Source organism: Neopelma chrysocephalum, unplaced genomic scaffold, assembly GCF_003984885.1.
Source record: "Neopelma chrysocephalum unplaced genomic scaffold, ASM398488v2 Primary Assembly neopelma1_25, whole genome shotgun sequence".
Lineage (NCBI taxonomy): Eukaryota > Metazoa > Chordata > Aves > Passeriformes > Pipridae > Neopelma > Neopelma chrysocephalum.
Window position 1 is genome coordinate 34,024,085 of NW_020897694.1, and position 23,191 is coordinate 34,047,275.

Sequence of the window (23,191 nt, forward strand, 5' to 3'; positions counted from 1 at the left end):
CTTTGGTAAGGAGTTTAAGATCTTAAGTAATTTAGGAGTCTACATCCTAACTACACCTTTGAAAAAAAAAAGGTGTGTTGCTTATTTTTTATATAAGTTGGAGTTCTTTTAGGACTTTCTGTGAAATGCTAAATAATGAACTGTGGTTGGGTGGTTCTTGAGGCAATCAATTGTACACTGTCTTAGATTACAGCTGAACATGGAGTGTTTCCTTCCTTGGATCAAAGTAAACAAAGCAGATGCATCCTGACAGTGTGTTTGGCTAAACTGTAGATGCACATCATCGCTCCATCTCCTGTTACTCAGCTTGAAAGAAAACAGTGTGTGCAGTGCAGGGATAGAATAACAGTACACTCCATTTTTCATGTCACTGAGCTAAACAAGCCAGTGTTTCACTTAGAAGACAGGTTCTCTCTTCCCTTGGGCTTTCATTAGCCCTTCGCTGCACCTTTTCCGGTTGAAGTTTTTGAGGAAGGGTGTCCAGAACTTTTCAGGGTATTTTAGGGAAATTTTAACTGATAACTTGTGCAGCAGCACTTCTACTTTCATCACTGGCTGCATGCTAGGATAACAATAGCATTTTTCACATATGCCTTTCACTGTTACTCCTAGTGCTCTTGTAACTACCCAGCTTCATCATCTATGATTTCTACCAACTGATCAGTTACTGTTGTTTTCAGTCCCTGGGTACACGACTTTCCTCTTCTGTGTTCCCCAATTTCAAATAGTTTCGTTCCCTTAACTTAAAAGGAGTAGCTGGAGTGTGTCCGGAACATATGTCAGTCCAATTCTAGCCTTGTAAAAGGCAGAGACTAATTTTCCACATTTTTCAATATACTTTGCCTTTGTCTTTACTGGAAAATCCAAATGACATTACATTTTGTAGACTTTTGAAGACATTCCTGCAAAGAAATGTCAGTTGATTTTGAAAACACGAAGTATGTAAAATAAATACTTCTTCTCAATAAGAAGAAATATTACCTCGTGATATTTTTAAAATAATTTCTAATTAAATTGGCCTTCTAGAATTCATAGCCTCAGGTAAAGGTTTTGAAACAATAGCTCCAAGCAGCAACCCTTCATGTATTTCAGAGGCTTGTGAATGATCCACAAATTACATTTTTTGTAATGGTAATGTTAACATAACCCGGTACCTTTTTAAAGCCTAGGTAGGGGAGCTGTGTTACTGAAAAGGTGAGTTAGTGTGACAAGAAGACACTGTGTGTCTCTCAGGTACAGTAGCACAGAACCAAGATTTAAAGTCTGCATGCCTGCACATACAAATGCATGCATAATCTGTGTACCTGATAGGAAATATAAATGCTTTATATTTTTATTCAGTCATTATATTATCGGGGACCTACTTTATGAATCCATTTGCAATATGTCTACCATGTCATGCTACTGGTGGCCTAGTGGTTAGCATGCAGGACTCTCACTGCTGCGACCACGGGTTCGAATCCCAAGTCCCCCGGGCAGATGGTAGCTCGTTAGCCCTGTGAGGCCATCCATCTATGAGAAGGTCACTCTAAACAAACCTACGTCCTGAGGACCTCACTGCCATTGTCCAAGCTTGCTTGGCCCCGGCAGATGAACCTTAGGATTAAAGGGTGGGCTCAGTTCAGCGCAGGCTGTGTCTCACCTAAAAAATCCATTGCGCAGGCTGGAAAGGTAAAAGACCTTTCCCCAAATCTTCGTTCGCGAAGACTGGCCATTATTATTATATATACTTCAATAATTCGAGCAAAGGCCTTTTTCTAAGCATAGAATAAATCACCCTGCTGTGGAACAGTCTGAATTCAAAGAAAGTCAATTCTTTTATTAGTGTAAATGCATTTGTTACAGTTAGTTATAAAAGGTAATAAATCAACCGTGTTTTTCAAATGCATCCATTTCCATCATTAGGGCTAGATTTCTAAGATCTCTTTTCCCAGTATAGCATCAGGTGTTTTAATGTGCTCAGCATCCAGCAGCTTCTACTCTGAAGGCTGGATTTGGGACCATGGAGAAAAGCTGGCTATATAGGAATGAATTCTTTGTGAAATGAACCTGGACAAAATGGAAGAGACAATGTAAAACTAGGTTATATCACACATACATTTATTTCTGAACTTGAGATATGGTCTACTTTTTGGTTTATATGTCCACTTTTTGTTGCTTTATATAATTAATGATTAGGTAATCCTGTTTCTCCTAGTAGCTGATAATTGCGATTCTAGTTGGAAGAAGGTACAAACTTACTATAGTAGTCACAAAAAGGACTCAGTTGTAGAATAGAAAAAGTGTCTGCATAAATAGAAACAGAATCAAACTTGACTATAGTACACTAAGATGGATGAATAATTCTCTACTTATCTACATTGGCATGAAATATGGTTTTAGATACATCTAGCAGAATCTGAACTATTTACAGGTTTTGAACCATCTAGAAAGTTTGATGCTTGGTTATAAGCAGAGTAATTTTGTCTGCATATTGTGGATAAACCCAAATGATTTAATAGTGAAACGAACATTCTTAAAATTTAAATTGCTAAAAGAATTTATCTATGGTTTGAATAGATATTTTAAAGCCATATATATTTCCATCTTTACTGGCATGATCTGTGCTCTGTGTATGAGAGGGATAACATGACCATTTTTGCATTTGGTGTGAATAGCACGACTCCTTGATTTGAGATTATGTTGCTCTTGCAACAGTTGTCAGAGTTCAGCTTTTCCTGATCATATCACCCTAGAAACCCATCGCATCCTCTTTCTGCCATACATTTTATAACCCCAAAGATTCCAGACACTTTCTAGCATGCTGTATGGAGAGCAGCAGCCTCACCAGGGACTAGGCAGACAGCGGTCTGTCAGAAACACAGACATCAAGCTGGCAGCTACTCCCTTGCACAGCAACAAACAGCAGTGCATGCCTGCAGGCTTCCGAGGCAGCAGCCAGCTGGGTGGCAGCAGTTTGTCCCTGGACACAGCAGCAAGTCCAAGAGCTTTACTGTCAACAAGTGACTCAAATCCAGAGCTAAAGATGTACATGAGGGTGGTGGAGAAGCTGCACAAGGGGCTATGAGTTAAGAGGTCCCAATCTGAGGAGACAGACATAACCGAGTGCAGAATCGTTCTGCGGGGGATTTATGGTTAAACTTCTGTCTCTTGACATAGACCAGAAATCTATGTAATTGTTGTGTTGTGTTAAAAAGGGCAAATGCACCATCTTAACTGCAATTTTAACCAATTTAAAATCTTTCAACATGCAAAAAAACCCTCACATAAAATGTGAATGGTGTCACAATTGGAAAGTAAGGTCAAGGATATTACTCCTGTCAGTCAATTCATTGGGAGCTGGAGTTCGATGATCCTAGTGGGTTGCTTTCAACTTAGGATGTGCTGTGATTCTATGAGCATAAATTGGAAAGAACACAGTTCTGACTTCAAGCTTCAAACTAATTTAAATTTTACATTGGCTAAATATATCTAGCATCTTCAAACAATGTTTTCACTTGGAATATATTGCTTGTGTTTATTTGCTAACTTCCCAACTATAAAATAGATGTTTTAGTATCTGATTCACTGCCATGTCATTTCCTTCAAAGGCATTTTACCTCTATATGACAAAAATCTCCTTTCTTCATGATCTTATTCATGCTATGCATATACAAGTATCAAAAGGTAATAATTAGACACATCTGCTTACATTTGCCAGGAGCAGATGCTAGCCAAATTAAATTGAACATAACTATCACTCAAAATCATTGAAGAAGTAACTCAATATAATTTCTGAATTTTGACTGTCACTGAAATATTCTACATTGCCATACTTGTGCTATTTGCAAAAATAACGTGTTCAAAATTGTCTTCATATGCAATTGAATAAAAAATGAATGGTGTATTTCAGGTTACAACTTCTACTTCCTTTCACCTGGGAAAGATAAGTTGCCAGCCCCGACAGCAATGTTTATTAACAACACAGGACAGTCACATCAATTCACGAACAACTCTGCAGAGTCCTAATTGACTTCATAGCATGTTCCAAGAAGATAAAAACAGGAAAACAGTGTTATGAAATTAGACCAGAAATCCATCTTACTTGGTATTTAGTTTCCTGCTGTAGGCAATGGTGAAGGCTCTAGCATAGTATAAAAGTAGAATGAGACTATGTTGCAGTGTTTCTCCGATATTCTCCCAGCATCAAACTATGAAACGGCTCAGGGACTTCCCCGGGCATCTGCATATTTTTGGTTTCAAGCAGTAAGAACCACCTGGTTTAAACATGCACATCTATATACATATGCATGAAAATAGAGTACCATTTCATTTGTTTAGAGCCCAACATCTGGTAATTTCTTTTGCTGGCCTCTATTTCTTACAAGTGAGGAGGTGTGAATAGCTGTTGGCCTCCTCCACAACATTATTACAGATATCTGCAATATATTTCTTAGTTGCTTCTTTTCTAGGCAGAAAAGTCTTTGCATGTTTAGTCTGTTTTTATGTGGGGAGTGTTCTGTGCATTTCACATTGCTGCAGTTCCTGGTACCTTGTTATGCTCTGCCCTGTTGGGGACAGGGACTGGAACTGTACACAGTGTTCAATATGTAAGTACAATAAAATGAAGCAGTGCAATGATTTTTTTCTTTTTTCTTGAACACTTGCAGAAATCATAGAACGGTTTGGGTTGAAAGGGACCTTAAAGATTGTCTAGTTCCAACCCTCTTGCCATGAACAGGGGTACCACTCATCAGATCAGGTTACTCAGGGCCCCATCCAAACTGGCCTTTGTATTTCTTTTCCAAATAGTCTTAATGTTCAGTTTGCTTATTTTGACTTTACAGAATACTGAACTGATTTATTCATAAAAAATCTGGTTAATATCACAACATTTTTTCCTCAGTGGCCGTGGTTAGCTCACAACCTACCAATTAGTCCATAGTTAGGGCTTTTTCTTCCCCATAGGCATTAGTTTGCATCAGCATTGAATTTTTTTTCTGTTTTATTACTCAGGCATTCAGAATGCTGCTGTCCTTCTGCACCTCCTCACACTCACACTTTTCATTTTTACTGTTGTAGCAAATACAGGTACCTCAGTGGGTATCCTCTGTCTATGACATTTTTAGGGATGATGACCACACAAATCCCTGTTCAGGTCTGCAAGTGACCTCCTGCTATTGTGAAGACTGACTACTCTGTTTGTTGCTTGTCTTATATCTGGTATTAATCCATGGCAGGAACTACATTCTTGTTCTACAAAGCTTTCTTTAAGACCATTTGATGATGTATAATAAGTGTTTATGCCTTTAGGAAATTATTACTTATGTGGTTTTGTCTTGCTTTTCTGTGTTAATCTTGTTAGCTATTTTATTCTCCTTTGGATGTGAATTCTTATTTTTGAAGTACATATTTTTAGTTTCAATAAAATTATTTACCCAAAATTTTAAACATTCTGGGGTTTATTTGTTTGTTACTCAGCAGAAGTTCATATTATGAACAATCTTTTCTCCAACTTGGAAGCAGGCAGCCTCATTTTTATACAATTTATTTTTTGAAATGAAATACTATTTTTATGTTATTTTAGAATGTTCTCATTTTTAGAAGAGAATTTCCTGATTCCATCAGGGTTTTTGAGCAGTTGTTCGGTCACAGCATTTTGACCCATGACTTGCACGTTGCTCAGAACCAAGTCAAGGGTGTCTTGGCTTGTTTCAACTTTCAGTGAAAGCTTCTTCATGAATCAGTCATTTGTGGTGTCATTTAGTCTCTACATCACACCCCAACCTGACATTTACACAGTCTGTGTGGGGGTGATTGAAGATTCTGATTACTAATTTGTTTTCTTGCTGTCTCTTAAATCTCTCTCGCTCACACCATTGTCATACTGATTAGGCAGTGACAGTGTTTTCTAATACTTATGTAGGCTTGGTGTCTTAGTCCATAATGTTCAACATTCGGAACAGTTATCTGATGAAAAGCTTTCTTTAACATACATTACATCCTTTTTTTTCTTGCCTATGTAGTTCGTTTTATGTTACAGGTTTCCACTGACTGCTTTCCTTCCATCAAGTCTCTGATGCTCCTGTTAGGTCAATATTCTCACTTAAAACTAGATATCTTAGTTCCTTTATCTAATTTAAGAACTTGCAGCATTTCAGTAGTAGCATGTATGCATTTGATCTGGTTTTTTATTTTCCTATGCTGTATTTAAATGTTATTTTTGAGCACAGAATGAGTTTAACTTGTGTCCTAAATGAGTTTTATGTGCTTCTGTCTTACAGTTTTTCTCAAGGTTATAAAGCTTTTTTTTAATTTCACCCCTCTGTGATTCATCCCCAATCCAGATATTCTTCTGCACCTGTGGGCTTTCCTATAGCCTTTAATTCAGTCTCCTTCTTTGGTGACTTCCCTGTGTTTTACTTACAGCAGCTTTACCTGAGCCTCATTTTTGCCATACAGACCTTATACAAAGTTTGTCCAGTTCCTGATGAGTCTAAACCATTCATTCCTACTCCATTGTCTGAAACCAGCATGAAAAAGCACTGCCAGAGCAAGAGCAGAGGTAGATAGATGAACAAGGATATAATTTTGTATTTGAGGAGGCCATCTGATTAGCCTAACTGAGGTGCTCTGCAGCATACTAATCTCTATCTGAAAGCAATGTATCTTGCTCATGCTGATTTAATCACACATTTTGTCCACCCAAGGGCCTTGTGGGGAAAAGAGAACTTCTTGCCTCTTAAATGCACTTTCTACTTCTGAGATATTTCACAGTAGTATATGAATTAGGTAAATAATTGAGCAGTGGTTACAGGCTGTACCTGTGGTTAAAATAACTCCAGTTCTTTAAATAACTTGTCTCTGTTTTTACTTCTGAATTTGAGGAGTGTCTTTGAAATTGGTGTATCCACCTAGCCCAGATGTATATGAGTAATTTTGCTGTGAGTGGATATTGCCGGGTCATGCCCAGCTTCTCATCCACCAAGTCCTCCTCAGGGCTGCTCAAATCCATTCTCCCTCCAGCCTAGTTTTATGCTTGGGGTTGCCCTGACCCAAGTAAGGTCATGCACTTGGCCTTGCTGAACTTCATGAGATTCACAGGAAGGGGAAAGTAACCAACACATTATCCACTACAGCATCAGTTTTGCACTCTTGTTGACACTCTTCAGTTTACCATTTCAGGAGTTAGGCAGCACTGCAGTTTGAAACCCTCCTCCTTTTTCTTTATGCAATTACACATTTTGATTCCCTTCCAAAAGCTATTAGCAGATTTTTGCAGGGTTTTCAGAGCACATGCGAGAGGGGAAACACTCTTTCGGCAAGACATTTCCCTTTAAAATCACTCACAACCTGATTTATTTAAAGGGCACTATCAGAAGGACATACCTTCTTCTACTTCTTCTGCCGGTCTCTCTACAGCAAGAAGTTTGTGTGGGGGTTGAATATCACGTATGCATGTAATATTTCCTCTTGGATGCAGCATTTGGCTTTTTTGCCCATTTATTTATTTTGCAACTGAGTTTTATGAGTATTACTGTGTCACAAGGTGAGTTTATCCTATCCACAGTAATGATTTTTAGTAAATGCATTGTTTTCCTTTTGGCTTAGCGTGCATCCCAGTTTTGTTACTGCAAGACGTAAAATTGGATTTAGCATTGCTGATGGAATGAAAGGAAGACGTAAGGGAAGCTGGCAGCCTAAGTGCCATGTCTGGAGGGAAGGGAAGAGGCAGCAGAGGGCAGTTCATACATCACCTTTGCAACTCTCAGCCACTGTAGAGAAATCTTTTCTTGTTTATTTCCTTACTCTAAAATGAACAGATAAAATCCTGGTACAAATGAACTACCCTCTTACATGTAAAGAGCCACAGTTGCTGTGAACACACCGTCAGGGTGTCCATAGTGGTGGGGGATCCCCACGGAGGGCAGCCGGGCAGCCAGGACCCATCCCACCCCTAACCCAGAGCAGGGCAGCCCCAGCCCTGGATATTGGGCACCTCCCTGGGAATGGGGATGAGTCATGGGACCACGGGTGGGCTCAGCTTGGTGGGGCCCAAGGCCAGGTAGGGCAGGGCTGTGGGAAGCTGGACACCAGCCCTGCTGTGGCATCAGTGGGACAGGGGCTGATGTGAAGTTCTGGGTCTCTGGGCAGGGTAGGGGGAGCCCCGGGATCCATCAGGGCCCATGAGGTGTGGGGATGCCCTCTAGGCCTGGCACACCCAGATGGTGTCTGCCATGATAATGAAAAATACACAGATTATGTTTCAAGTTATGCATATCTACAGCATTTGATGGCCAATCTGTTCTTGATATCTTTCTCAAAGGGCATTTTGTTCATTGTATTTGTCTTGAATGAGTTTTCCTATAAGAATATCTGGTGTTTCAGATAATCACAAACAACAAGTAGAACTTTGGGTGTCAGTCTTGCTGCTCCAGTGAGATTGGCTGGCTCCCAGAGTCAGCAAATCAATAGGTTTGGAGATGAGAAAATTTAAGAAGTTCTTCCCACGGTGGAGTAAATATTCCTTTTTTTAACCTGAAAGTGTGGATGTGAACGGATACCTATTTTCATTTTCATTCAAGTGCATGTTTCCCTCAACATTCTGTTCCAAAATATAGGTTTGTTTTATTTGTGGACTGTGGAGTGATTAAAAAAATATCTAGAAGTTCCAGAGTGCCTGTAGAAAGGTCTTTTTACAATTCTATGGTGACAAAAAGACTGTAGACTTTTCAGTTTGAAATACAGATTTATTGAAAATTGTTTTGAGTGGTTTCCATATTTAATCATAGTAAATAAGAGGGACAAAGAGCTGTATATTTATGGTCACAGTATTTAAAACACATCTGTGTATGCCCAGCTTTGGAGGCTGTTCTGGAACACCTTGCAGACACTAAAAGACTTATGCATTCAATAGTGTAAGAAATAGGAAGACGTGAACAAATATGACAAATAATATCAGTTTATAGGGCTTTCTGAGAGTTTTTTTCTTCCAGATCATTCAAGATACTCAAAGAAAAGATGTAAGATTATATATTTATGGAAAGAGCAAAGTAGAAGTGTGAGAAGTCCTTCATTCTCTAAAATGGGTACCTGGTAGATCCCAAATTTTTAATCTCTTTTCGTATCTCCAAGCTGAAAAAAAAAAGTCCTACAGCTTTAAGATTTTAGGACACTAGCTCATTTCTCCAACTCACTGGTGGTATATCCTGCTACTGTGTAGGAGGCAACATCCATTAGTTGTCAGTTCCAATCTCTCTAAGGTCAGCTGCCTCCATCGTGGGAACCAGCTGACAGCTGATAGAGGTTTATTTTTTTCTTCCCTGTATGTTGTTAGCAGGATTTCAATTAGTACAATCAAATGTACCTGTTTTCTTAAGACCCTGTCAGCTCTAAAATAAATAAATTTGTGCTTCATGAAGCAAATTCATCACTGAGCCCAGCATTATTTTTCTTTTGTGTAAGTCTTTTTCTCAAGGATATTTGATGGTGTTTTTTTCTGACTTGATCTCTTTTAGAGTTTTCAAGTATAGCATCTATACATTTGACATTGTATTTGTCTTTTTAGGAGGGACCTATCAAATACTGAATTTTATGTTCCATCAACAAGTGGATTTTGATTGTCATTTACCACACAATCTATAGGCAGATCTTCAGGGATGTAGTGAAAGACCATACTTCTTCTTGCTAACTTTCTTCTACCAGATCAGAGAGTAATACACCTGTGAAGCATAAAGGTGTATGTTATTTTTCCTTTGATCAGTTCCCGGGAATAGAAATTCCTGACTACTGAGAAGCCTATGATGTTGTAATACCTGTGATACTCTGAATTAGAGAATGTATATTTAAATAATGTCCTCCCATCCCCATTTGTCAGGGATTAAATAGACCAGACTGTCTTCTTATTGTCTTATGTCCCTGAACTAGAATATTAGCAGGAACTTGTTCTTTCTCAGTGTTTGCCTTCCAAAGCTTGGCCCAATCAATTGCTTCCTTGTTAGCTGATGTCCTCTGATGTTCAGATGAAAGAATGCCCCAAGAGCAGGAAGGCATCCCCATCAGTTTGTGGTGGGCAGAGGAACAGAGAGAAAAAAGCCAATACCCAGATTTTGAAGAGTAAGTGCCGTGGGGCAGTACCTACTGAGAGTGCCTGGTTGCTCCCTTCATTTCTGCCAAGAAGCTTCACTTCTGTGGCAGTGACTACCACTTGTCCCCGAAAAGCTGGGAAGAAGCTGCTTTGGCTGGTTGCTGTGTCAACTGTGCTCCCTTTGCCCACAGAATGCCAAGCACTGGTTGGTATGGCAACCCTCCTTGGAGCACCCAGAGATGCTCAATGGGGAACAGGCTTTTTGGAGAAGGCACTGTGGTTTAAGTAGAGATGGAAACTCTTGTGCCAAAGGGTATGAGGGGGCAAGTAAAACCCACACAATCATACATTTATTTGGAAAACTGTTCTGTAGAATCACGTAAGTCTTATTCCTTAGATCTATTTATAACACCGTCCATTTGTGTTTCAGTAGAAGAGGAAAAAATAGTGATAATTTGGTACAAAGGGTACCAAGACAACATATATGTATGGAGCGTCACACTGAAATCAGTGTGACTGAGCTTCTTTAGCATTTTCATGAGAGTATTGTAGCTGCATGCTTGGGAAAACATGTACTATGTTTTCAACCTGTCAGTATTGTAGGGATTTTGCATGGTGGCAGAGAGAAGCCCAAGTCAGGATCTTACAGGTGAGATGAATCTTTACTATAGCAGCCGGTAGACCAAGAAGTGAAGTGTTAGAGGAAGATGCTTTGGTGGACTAGAGTGGATGTGTGTGCTTCTGTGTGCGTGCTCAGGTCTCCTTCACTCAGGCTGTTCAGGAACCACATCTAAAGCCAGAGAGATTCTGATCAGACAGTTTTCTTGTAAAAGACTTTGCAGAGCAATAGACTTTGGTGATTTTCTCCATTTGCTGACAATTAAATGTATGGTTTAATTATTTGCTGACAATTAAATGTATGTGTATAGTTTAGACATTGGGCAAATCAAAATGTCAACAAGTAAAATATAATGTAAAAATATAGGTTTAAAGCACTCAACAAGCTGTCTAGGGAAGGGGTAGAATCACCATCACTGAAGTGTTCAAAAGGCATGTAGATGTGACACCTGGGGATAAGGTTTGATGGTCAACGTGGTGGTGTTAGGTTAATGGTTGGACTTGATAATCTTAGAGGTCTTTTCCAACATTAATGATTCTGTGATTATAAATTTTTTTTCTTCAATAAAATTTTTCTTTAATATGAAAGTTGCTGAAGCTATTAGAGAATTTTGAATGTGAAGAAAAATGTTTATGTGAACATCTCACAGAACTGAATAGCAGTGCTGGTGAATTCTGACTTCCTAAGGTTAGCCTTTCTGAATACACCTTTATTAAATTCATATTTAGCTATCTGGATTAATGTGTGCATGAATCTCTTTCTCAGGTCTCTTCCATGTATGGTAGGGGGACAGATTTTACAGACATTTTGTCAAAACATAGGTTTCATGAGTTTGGCTTTGCAATTAACTTTGGGCTTATTGGGAAGAATATAAATCATCAATGCTGCAGAAATAGCTCCTTATACTACAGCAGCCATATCTAATTTTTGAAATTATGTGGAAGGTGAGGGAAGTGACTTTGAAGTTTTAGAGTCTAAGGCATGGATTTTCAATATATCATTTTATCCACTGAATGAGTATTTACTTTATTAACTCATCAAAATTAAATAATCCAAAAGCTGATGGTAATAGTCTCATTTATCTGTTGGTCAAGAAAACAAGGATGTGAATTTACATCCAAATGCAAATTTAAAATGGGAATCTGTATTTCAAGTAGACACAAGGCTGTCTTCTGAGATAGGGGAATTTCTGTAATTTTCAACATATTTATTAATTTTGCATGAATAACTTCTTTTGCTGAACTGTCATGTTAACAGTACTCCATCGTAATTGTTAATTGCAGTGTTTACCTAGCAGTAATTTTGAAAAAACACATTTCTTCAGCTAGTGGAAAGCTTGTAACATTCTCAATACATAATAAAGTAAGACTCTAAACTGATAATCAATTTTAGAGCATTGTTGCTGCTATAATTATGTTAATTTTATTTGGATGAGCAAACTATATTTTAAAATTTTTCTTTCCCTATTATTGAGTGCAGGAGAGAAAAGCTAAAGATAGTAAACCCTGTAATAGAAAACAAATTGTTTGCTTTTAGTATTATGACATATTAGTATTTCTCATTCATTAGTCTTATAGTCAGTGCATTAGGTACTGTACATCAGCTGTCTGAAGTGGCTTTGTAGGAGCGGCTTAGTTGTGCTTCCTACATGGTATGTTCACTCCATGAGAGTGTCTGGAGAGACAAATACTGTGTAGGCAATGCTTAAAAATTTCTATGTACATGATTAGCATATACGGTATTTGTGAGTCTCTATAATTCTTGCTTAAGATGTTTTAAAATCACAATACACATGATGTATTATATCAGTTGTGATATCAGCCTGTTTATCGTCATATCTAAATGTCTTCCAAAGTATTATCAAAAACTATTTGAGGTTTTCTAATTCAGTTTTCCACTCCCCTTCCCCAGCGAAAACTAGGTTGAAAAAAACACCATCACACCTTTTTGTGTTCCTTTCCTTACATTAGTGGCATTGTTGCCATGATAAAAATTCGAGGATGCTCGTTACTGTCCTTTATCCTTGTCGGATGTTCCAAGGTCTTTCAATACACAAAAGAAAGATCATGTTGCCTGTGCAGTCCAGCTTTTCCCATTTTGAGAACATTTCTCCTGTATTTCAGAAGCACTTTGTATGTTGCCCGTCAGGGCTTTGAGTGATTTTTTACCATGCTTGACCTGAAGCATCTTATTACTGTGAACAGCCGGAGAGGGGAAACATTGAATGTTGCATGGTATTGTTTGGGGGAATAAAATATGTTTTATAGAGGTCTTTGATGCTGAGAAAATTGTCCACTGCTCCATGCAGTAGTTAGAATTTCCTAAAGCTGGCAGCTCTGTGTTGTCTTTGACAACACTCTAATGCAGTAGCTGTAGTGGGATTAATCTTTTCTAGCTTTAGACTAGCTCTTGACCTCTATATCATTGTAAGTTCCCTTGGAGGGAGGTGAGCCTTAATAAACTTCATGACTACTTAATAAACTTCATAGACTACTTACTGAGAGGTAAAAGTTCATTTTCTCATTTTACCTGACAAATACTTAGTGCAGTTTTTTCCAGTCCACGCTCAAACCATTTTTGCATTTTTCTTGAGTATAGGGAAAAACTTCCTTTATGGGTACAAAGTCTTGAAAATTAGTTAATCAAAGAATGAGAGCTGACATCCTTGTGGGTTTTAATAAGCTTTCTGCAGGTAGTGATTTGGGTAGAGCCACTCTAAGGAACTGACCTTTCCTGCTCATTTATTGCTCCTTGCACAGCCAAGCAGTTTCAGTGCAGTTCTAATATGACTTTGCTGCTGCTTTTTGCTTTGAGGTGATTGAAAAAAGTGTGATGGTAACCAAGCATGGTTCATATTAATTCTTTCTGTCATCATCTTCCGAGCAGCTGAGGCTGACAGAGCCCAAATGTACAGTGATCCTTCAAGCTGTGCGGTAACACAAGTGCTTTCTTGGGTACTCTATTTCTGTCATGTCTGTTCTTTGAAGTGCACAGTGGGGTTACTCTTTTTTTAAAAAATAATTTTTGGGGTGTCATTGCTTTCAGTACATGCAAATATAGTCATATACATAGACACATAGAAGATTTTTTTAAATTTTAATTTAAAATTAAGATGCTTTAAGAAGTGAAGGTTAATAGGGGAAGCACTAATGAAATTCTTATCTTAGAGGATGTGTTTTGGAAGTTTGATTTTCATTCAAGACACTGGAAGTTCCAGATGTTTGACGGATGTTGCTGGTTCTGTGTGTTATTTGTAAACTTGCTTCTCTGTTGTTCCCTGACATAGTAAATGTTATTATATAAAAATAAAGTAACAGACTATTAGTGCTTGTATTGCTACATATGTTTTACTTAGCTAATTAATTACTCCACTCATTAGATGTTAACATATATTTTATCTCAGGCCGAAGGAAAAGGGAAGCTAGCCTGAAGCTCTCTTCTTTTCAAATTAATTCCTCTTATATTTTGGTGCTGGCCAGTTCACTTCTTTCAATGCTGTGCTGTGCCATCATTTTTCTTTATTTCATTTTTTAGCATTATTTTGTGCATATACTGTGCATTTACCTATGGTGAGCTTCTGGTGCACTGCTCATGTGTCCACAGCTTTTATAATACCAAATTTCTTGACATTGTTGTGCAAACCATTATAGAAGCCAGGCACATAGCAAATTTTGAATGTTAATAGAACCAAGCTTTAATTAAGGCAAAACAGAGCAGGTAGAGGATATTTGTTCTAATGCATCAGCATTAGAAAACTGGTTGCAATGAACATGAGGAGAGAGGTGGTCTTCCTAACATGCTAATGGGAGCGAGGTGGGTGCACCCAGTGTAGCATGCGCCTCATTCACTGATGAGCAAGGATCATTAGTCCCACTGAAGAAAGCTGCTGACAAAAATGGAGCACGGTTCTCCTGAGCAGTCATGTCAGATTTGAGATTTGACGGATGAGATTCCTTCCAGGCAGTTCCACGTGGGCTCTTCTCTCCCATCACGGGGCTCTTTTGTTTTCAAAGGTCTCCTATTAGTTTCTTAAAATGGGAACAGCTTTTCCTTGATATCTATAATGATTTATTTTTCTAAGCAATTAAATTTGATTTCTTTAAACTATAGCAGCTCCCTCATTAAAGAGAATGAGTCACTGAATCAAAAATGCAAAGGCTCTGAGCGTGAAAGTTTCATATGATTTCAAGGAAAGGCTGTAGGGCTTGAGGGAAGCAGGGCAGGAGCAATGCCTGAAATTGAATTTTCTCCACATGAAACCCATTACAAGAATGGACCGTTCTCAAAAGCTGTGCTTAGAAAGCTTGAGCATCCTTTTCCCAAACAAGCAGCAAGCCTGAGGGGTTTTGCATCACCAGTTTGTAGAACCAGATGCAAATGCAGGTATCCTGTGGCTTGCACACCTGCTGCTAAATATTTAAATGTGTTTGGAGATCACATAAATTTCTCAGGGTTTTGTGAAGAATTTCATGAAGAGTTTTATTGTTTAGAGCACTTCTGTAATTTGAAAATCAGAGTTTCAATGGCCTGTACTTATGGTGTCATTTTTTTCATGTGATTATTTTTTCAGTTTTGTTGGCACATAACTTTAAAATGTTCCCAGACATTTATTTTTTCAATGTTTTATAATATCATGAAGGTAATGAATGAGGCCTATCATCTAAGCTTTCAAAGTGTTTCAGTGTAGTGTTATTATGACATGGAGAAGTCAGGTTAGCAAATTCTGAAATGAATAAATAAATTTAAAATGGATGTTTTAGGCTTCTGTATCCACGTTTAGGCTTTTACATTAGTGATCACAGTTCATAGCAGACACCATAAACCTTAAAACTGACAAAATTATGAAAACCAAGCATTCGCATTAGTGGGATGTTACTACAATTTACTATTCTTCTAGGTACCAATGCAGTCTGTTGATGAGAAAATATTTATGTAACTGCAAAATGCAGTCTCACACAAAGGCACATGTATAATCGACATATTCACAAGTTATTTTTCAGACAGCTATTTACATATTGCTTCAAAATATTTCTAATGTTTTTCCATTCATCTATCATTTTTAAAAATGGGGAAGATGGCAGTATTTACCTATTATGTCATTTATCATTCCACAAACATGATAATTTTGGGTGGTTGTCACGGGAACTACATGAGAAAAAAGGAGGAGCAGGACAAAAGATACTGATACTAGCTGAATTTGAAATGGTCCCTTAGTCTAGAGTGATACTTGAATTATATGAACTATTTATTAAGTGATAATGATCAGCGATGGTGATCATCATCACTGGTCTACTCTGGCCTCCAATCGGGAGGTCTGGAGACACACTGTATATAACTCTGCTGCTTCTTTTGAGAACACACGCAGGATCATTTTCGAGGAGAAAAGACAATGCAGAAAGAATCATGTCTTGCCGATACCACCTAAGGAGTCTTTTTGCTGTGCCTTTTGCAACCGGACTTCACTGTCTTGCATTGGCCTTTTTAGTCACCAGCGTGCTTGTAGCAAATGTGGGTAGAGCCCTTCCCAAATCTTTGTTTGTGAAGCCTAGCCATGATGATTAAGTGATACAAATATTTAATTTTCATTAAGCATTTAAAAATATTAAATTTAAATCAAATCAATAGCAAAATAAACTATTAACAGGAAAAAAAAATTATTCTCCCAGTTACACCTAGTATGGTTGACTGTTGTGCTCCTTTTTTTTTTTTTCCTCGCCAGGATTACACTTTGACGATGTATTTTCAACAGTACTGGAGAGATAAGAGGCTGGCTTATGCTGGGATACCTCTCAACCTCACGCTTGACAACCGGGTGGCAGATCAGCTTTGGGTGCCTGACACTTACTTCTTAAACGACAAGAAATCATTTGTGCATGGTGTTACTGTGAAGAACAGAATGATTCGCCTTCACCCGGATGGAACAGTGCTTTACGGCCTCAGGTCTGTGCTTCCACAATGAAGATTTCATCATTGCTGTTATGTATTGTTGATGTTTTCTTCCTGGTACAAGGTTATTACAAACACTGACTAGTGTATTATATAACCTTCCCTGTAACTCTGAAAGATGCCCGTAGAAAACAAATGACACACTGGATGTTTCTTAATTTTGCCAGAAGCGCTTTCAGTCAGGTTTTATCTGTTTCTGTAGAGTCACCATATCTGGAAAGCCCACTGGCTATAGGAAGCAGAAAGGCACATATTAATTGTAAACCTGAAAATTTTGTCTAAAATACAGGCAGTAAGATTGAATGTGGGTGCTTATGTTGTCTCTTGGTGTGTCTGTAGTCAATTAAAAGAAAGCCACAAGTAGCCCTGGTTGAGTGGAGTAGCCACAGCTAAGAACATGACTATGGGTACCTTTAGTGATTTTTTCAATCAGGAATCAGCACTGCAATGTGTTGTATTTCAAACCGGAGGTACAGTGTGACTTTGACCTGTGTTTTCTTTGTTTTCTGTCATAGCTTTTATGGTTAGGAATGCCAAAATACCTTTCCTTAATAAACTTAACTACACCAGCAAAAATCTTAATGAAAGACTCAGTAGTATCAAAAACCTGCTTTCTTTCAATACTTTGCTCCATTTGATCCAGCGGTTTAAACGACCAAAAGCTCCATTTCCATCATTGGAAGTTTCTTGTATATTTAAGCAGAGATTGGTGCATATAAGTAGCGCAGGATAAAGAGTCCTTGTATAAAAATGAATGAGCTCTGAAAAGTGGTGCAGGTGGATTATATGTCTAGTATCATTATTTTACCTGCTTGAACTTTTTACCTGACTGGAGTTTTGGCCCCTCACCTCTTCAACTTCTATTACATGTCATGTATGGGGTAGAATAATTGGATCTAGAATCTTTTTAGACGAAACAGAAATAAACTCAACCCATTATGAAACTTCAAAGTTTAGAATGTTGTCTCTGTAATTAACTGGTTTTAGCAAAAGGAGGCTTTCATCTTGCATGGTATTGACCTGGTATGGAACACTACAGGTTTAGGATTCTTTCCACAAGTGGTTAAATGTAAAAAGAAATGATCCAAGATATATTTGTTTTCTTTATGCCAAGAAACATCCCCACAACAAAACAGAAAAGTAATGGAGATTAGAACTCTTGTGATCCTAATAATATGTAGAAGTCTTTCTGTCGCACTCTAAAAACATTTGGAGTAGTTCAAGTGAGGATTATCTGTCATAGAATAGTGTATTTGAATAAGTTAGCTTCCTCTTCTGCAAAGTGTAAGTGTCCACAGGCAGATTGCATTTCATATAATAGTATTTGCTTAGCAGGGTTTTCACCAGTTGCACATGTGTGACAAACTTCTTTCCATTCCTTTTCTCTGAAAGCGTGTAATATCCAGGGTCAGATATCCAAAGTGTGAAGCAACTGAGTTACATAGTGAAGAATGACTGTCTCAAATTAATCTTGGCAAAATACAGGACACTGTGATCAAAAGGAAGGAAATATCTGAGCCTTAGCTCTGCTGATTTAAAGACTTGTGCTTTGTGTTGCTCTACTGCTACCCTGTCTTCCTCTGTTGTGGCTTCAAAGCATCACAATGGCATTGGGCTCAAGCTACAATCCAGAGGCAGAGTGAGTTGAGGCCAGAACTTGGAGTTTTATGTGCCATAAAGCACAGGGTCACTCAGAATAATAGGGGACATTTTGGAGGGTTGCAACCAATTACAGAACATCCACAGAGCAAAGCAGTTCCTCGACACATATAATTGAAAGTGATCCCAAGGCCACACTGGCTCTGTTTTCTCTTCTGAACAATGGAGAATTTATCATAGTTTTGAAAGACTTCAGTCATCCAGAATTCCTCTCTACTTTAGAGAAAGCAATTTGCTACTGCAGCAGAAATCTGTGATAGTGGGGCAATGGGACAGTAGCTTTTTGAAGTTCAGCACATTTCTGAGGAATTTTTTTCTTTAGGCAATACACTGCATTTTTCTACCTTCTTCAGAACAATATACAAGACAAATTATGATAAACAGCTCTTTTTTCATAATAGACCCAAAAATATTACATTATAGTCTGGGGATCAAAAATAGAGTCTGACTGCTTGTGTGTTTGCCATATATAAACCTCTTGTTCTCAGGCAGTACAATGCTAAATGTTACAAATAATGGTGTGGAGCTATGTATGTGTTTTACTTGAAAGGACTCTCATAATTATCACTCATGTATAAAACATAAATGTTTTCATGGTGAAAAGGTTAGGTGTAATCAGTCAGACAAGGCAACTGCACTTCTTTTTTGAATGAATGTATTTCTGTATCAGTATGAAAGAGGATTAAATTAGCCACTGGTATTGTGACCTACTCACATAAGAAGTACCTATATTCTTAGACTGACTTATACTATAAACTTCTTGGGGACATAAAATATCCTTGTGTCACTTGTGCATGCAGCATCTCTCAGCACATCACAGGTGGGGTTCCTATACAGTATCCCAATATAGACAAAGGCAAGCATTCTGGAAATAAAGTATCAGAGAAGGATAAAATTCTATATCTATAGGAAAGGAAACCAGAGTAGGAAATTATAAACAACTAAAAATATTTCCTTTGTGTCATTGCTTTCAGAATGTATGTGTCTGTGTCTGTGTACTACTTCATTCCCATCCCATAAAAAATAAACCTGCTCTTTTTGGTAGCATGCACAAGCCTGAGCAATTAACATTTGCTTTTGGTGTGCATTTGTGCAAGTTAAATTTGGTTGCTTGAATGTTCATTCAGGAGGGACCTCTGAGTACTCAACTCTACTTTGAGTAAATGAGATAAATCTGTTTCTATCTATTTCTAGCTGTATCTTCTTTTCTAGTGGATATTTATTAAATTAAAGCAACACATTTTTCTGTAGTGTAAAACGTTACTTGAGCAAGAATATACAGTTTCTGGTACTGGAACTTGTAACACAAAACCACTACATGTGAACAGAAGAAACTAAAAATACATTCCTTAAAAAGTCAAAATGCAATTAATAAGTTGAGTATAAGTTTGCCAGCTGTATAATTTTTTATAATTTTGTCAAATTAATAATTTGTAAGTGTGTGTGTTCTGTATGGCTGGCATTTAAAGCTAGTTATACAACATAATAGTTAAGATCCTGGTACCACATTCCCTCTTGTATCAACTTAGCTCATATGGATTATGCTGCAGGATCCCAAATGAGACCTAGGTCAGTGTAGGCATACATACTAAAGCACAGGAGAGAGCCCTCGTATCAGCAATTTCCAAACATGCCTGCTTGTTTTACTTTGAGCACAGTCATCAGTTGGCTCAGGAGCAAGATCCTGTCATTGCACAATCAGTGTGACTTTGTAAAGCTGATCACTGCTAAGACCTTGTTTATCAATAAACACAGATTTAAGAATAAGTTTTCTCCTCTAAGACCCTATGCTTAGTCCTAGTTTTATATGCTTAGCTGGAGCTACTGGTTGCCGTCATACTGAGGAGACATTCATAGAGTCATAGAAAGCTTTTTCATAGAAAAGAGATCATCTCCTTCCAACCCTCCTGTCATGAGCAAGGATGACTAGACCATGTTTTTCAAAGCCCCATCCAACCTGGCCTTCAACACTTCCAGGGATGGGGTATCCCCAACTTCTCTCAGCAACCTCTTCCACTGCCTTACCACCTTCATAGGAAAGAATATCCAATCTAAACCTACTCCCAGTTTGAAGCCATTCCCCCTTTCCTATATACTACATGCCCTTGTGCAAAGTCCCTCTCCAGCTCTCTCGTAGCCTCTCTTTTGGTACTGGAAAGCTGTTATAAGGTCTCTCCGGAGCCTTCTCCTCTCCAGGCTGAACAACCCAGATGATTAATCATCTCCATAGTTAACAGCCCTGTATCCAGCCGCTTGCCTGAGGTTCCAGAAGGACATTTGCAAATGCTGGTTGCAGAGAAGACGTCCCCCTAAACTGCAGAGCAGCCAAGGAACTGCTGTTTGTAAACTGCTCCAACCCACAGGGATTTGTGTTAAGAGGAACCAGAGCCACTCTCAGATAGCAGCTGTAGGAAGGTTGACCTAAGTATCCTCTTGTGATACAATACTTAGTACCTGACATCCCGTGGAGCTAACATAAGGGTATTCAGAGGACAGTCAGAGGGATCAGCAGTGACAAAGACACAATTGTGCCATAGATAAAGGCTGGAAAGGACAAAGATCAGCTCTGTGCCCTTCTCAGTGGCTAATGGTAGGAACACAAGTGAGAAGATACGCTGAGGACAGAGCTCTTTCCTGTCCTAGCTCATCCACTGCCTCTGTGCTCATACAAATGTCTCTCCCTCTGCGAAGAAATAATATTTTCTTGTAAAAGGCACCTTCTTGGTCAGAGAAGGGTGGCTTCTGTTGTCCTTTGAGATAGTTATAATGGTCTTAATCACTTTCTTTAGATATTACGTGGTTATTCATCTGGAATGATCTATATGCTAAGGATAAGAGTTCTTTCCTTCCTTTTCTTTGAGATCGAATAAAACATTCATAATAACAACATGGGTTTGTGGGGTTTTTTTAGTGTGAAAGAGATGAAGAAAGGCACCTAACTACTTTTCTTCTCTTGAAACATCGTCACAGAATTTTAAAGTAGTTTACCAGATTAGAAGATTAGATTCTCTAATTTGAGAAGATTAAGGAATAGAAGGAAGAACTTCAAAACAGAGAAAACACATGAACAAAATCTTAATATTGAAGGTTCCAGCTTTTAGAGGTACATTCAGGGCATTTTCCCCTCTTGTATTATTAGCATAAATTATCACCAGAATATTATTTGTTTAGGAACAAACTGTGTGCAAGGTCCATGTCTTGTTTATATCAGAAAAGGATCAGTAAGGAATGGACCTAGTCAGGCTCAGAAGATAATTTAATGTAAAATTGATACAAAACCATTATAAAGACAATGATGCATAATAATGTACATTCTCTTGATGAGGGCTGTGATTCAGAAAAACATTGAAATACACTACAGACTAATTATGAGCATATGGTTATATCCGTCTAAAAGATAGTACAAACGCATAAATCCATTAATTTAAAAATGAAATGCCAGTGCTGTGTGAAGCTGTTAATACAGTTGTTCTAGTTGCTCATGTGTATTGTTGACACTCCTGATATATAAGAGGGTGAAAAATGCTGGTTCATCAATAGTGAAATGTTTTGCAAAGTCATCCTTAGGGTGCTAAATTGCTAAAGAGGCAGAGAAGCAAAAATGTGTTGTTATTTTAGGAGAAAATTTAAAATTCAATACGGAGCTTCATAACAAAATGCTCTTCAAATTTGAAAACTAGACAAGTGCCCTCAGCTTTGAAACAAAGCATTTTGCTGGACTTAAAGCTGTTTTCCAATGTTTCAGAATTTTTTTTTCTAGAGCTGCCACAAAACCAAGAAATCAGTTATTCACACAGCTCTAATAATTTTGACATTTGTAGCAGACCTTTTTCACTTCACGTTTTCTGTTATAGAGTCATATCTTTTAATCTCAGTAAATGTTCGTGTAATATTTGCATATGTGGATAGGTCCACTGAACCCCAGAGGGACTGCTTGTATAAGGGTAAGTCATGGTGAGTTGTTCCATTGAAAGTCACTGTAACTGCTGTTGTATTAAGCTGCTGCTCAATGAAAAATATGGACTAGATACTCGGTTATTGTAAGCTATTCTTCAGAGAGTCCTCACTTTGAAAGATAACACCGTCACCAAAACCTGGATTACTGACTATATAGTAAAGGTATTTGATGTTTGTATTTCAGAATCACAACCACTGCTGCTTGTATGATGGACTTGAGAAGATACCCATTGGATGAACAAAACTGTACTCTGGAAATAGAAAGCTGTATGTACATAAGAAAATCTAGTTTAAGTGCATGGCAGTTTTCCTTTTATAGAACTGTGTAATATTTACACATGTGTCTATAAACACTGTGAATCATGTAATTATCACCATTTGGATTTTTTGTTTGTCTGTTTATTTGACTTACTAAAAATATAAGGATTCACCCTATTTCTAGATAGATGAATGCATTCTAGAAAAATGAGTTTAGGACAGAATGAAGTCGTTTAGTATTCCTGCCTGACTTGGCAGAGGTAGTGACTGAATGCTTATCTTTGATACAAGAGATGAATATTTGTATTTTAATGAGATTCATTTTCAAGAGAGCAAACACTGTGATACTGTTTTCTTTCAGTATGCTTTATTTTGCATGGATCATCTTGCTGCAGGACACCCCCTGAGCCTTCAGATTGACCCCATTTATGATTTGCAATTGTGTCCCATACAGAATGTGTCCCAACAGATGTGTATTTGCGCTTCAGGACTTCCTGCTCCATTTCTGCTGTTGGCTGGAAATTGTGGGCCGTATACAGAAAATACTAGTATATATATTCTGTATTCAGCTGTAGTCCTCCACTACAGAAGCTAATGGAAATGGTGCAACTCACACTGTTTAGTGTGAGTGGAAAAGGTCTGCCTCAGTAATGTTTCTCTGTATTCATTGAATAATCTGTCTTCTT

General features: G+C 38.0%; 1 protein-coding gene and 1 long non-coding RNA gene across 9 annotated transcripts in view; one reads left to right on the forward strand and one right to left on the reverse strand.

Annotated features, from left to right (window-relative positions):
• The window catches only part of GABRB3 (gamma-aminobutyric acid type A receptor beta3 subunit), a 118,218-nt gene that overhangs the window by 63,793 nt on the left and 31,234 nt on the right, over positions 1 to 23,191 (forward strand). For 2 of the 7 annotated variants that reach the window (XM_027674841.1, XM_027674847.1), the window contains 2 exons: positions 16,405 to 16,625; positions 22,432 to 22,514. In XM_027674841.1, coding sequence (XP_027530642.1) covers positions 16,405 to 16,625; positions 22,432 to 22,514 — 304 coding nt within the window. Of the gene's footprint in view, positions 1 to 10,281; positions 10,446 to 10,661; positions 10,716 to 16,404; positions 16,626 to 22,431; positions 22,515 to 23,191 lie in introns of those variants that run through there. The other 5 variants (XM_027674844.1, XM_027674846.1, XM_027674845.1 and 2 more) reach the window with 5 other exon arrangements.
• Positions 8,964 to 10,227, reverse strand: LOC113963582. Of its 2 annotated transcripts, none has more exons than XR_003532861.1 (3): positions 10,117 to 10,227; positions 9,611 to 9,701; positions 8,964 to 9,114 (listed from the first exon to the last, which is right to left on the reverse strand). It is a non-coding gene; the product is annotated as an uncharacterized LOC113963582 (long non-coding RNA). The 2 variants fall into 2 exon arrangements; XR_003532862.1 differs by lacking the exon at positions 8,964 to 9,114 and adding an exon at positions 9,176 to 9,302.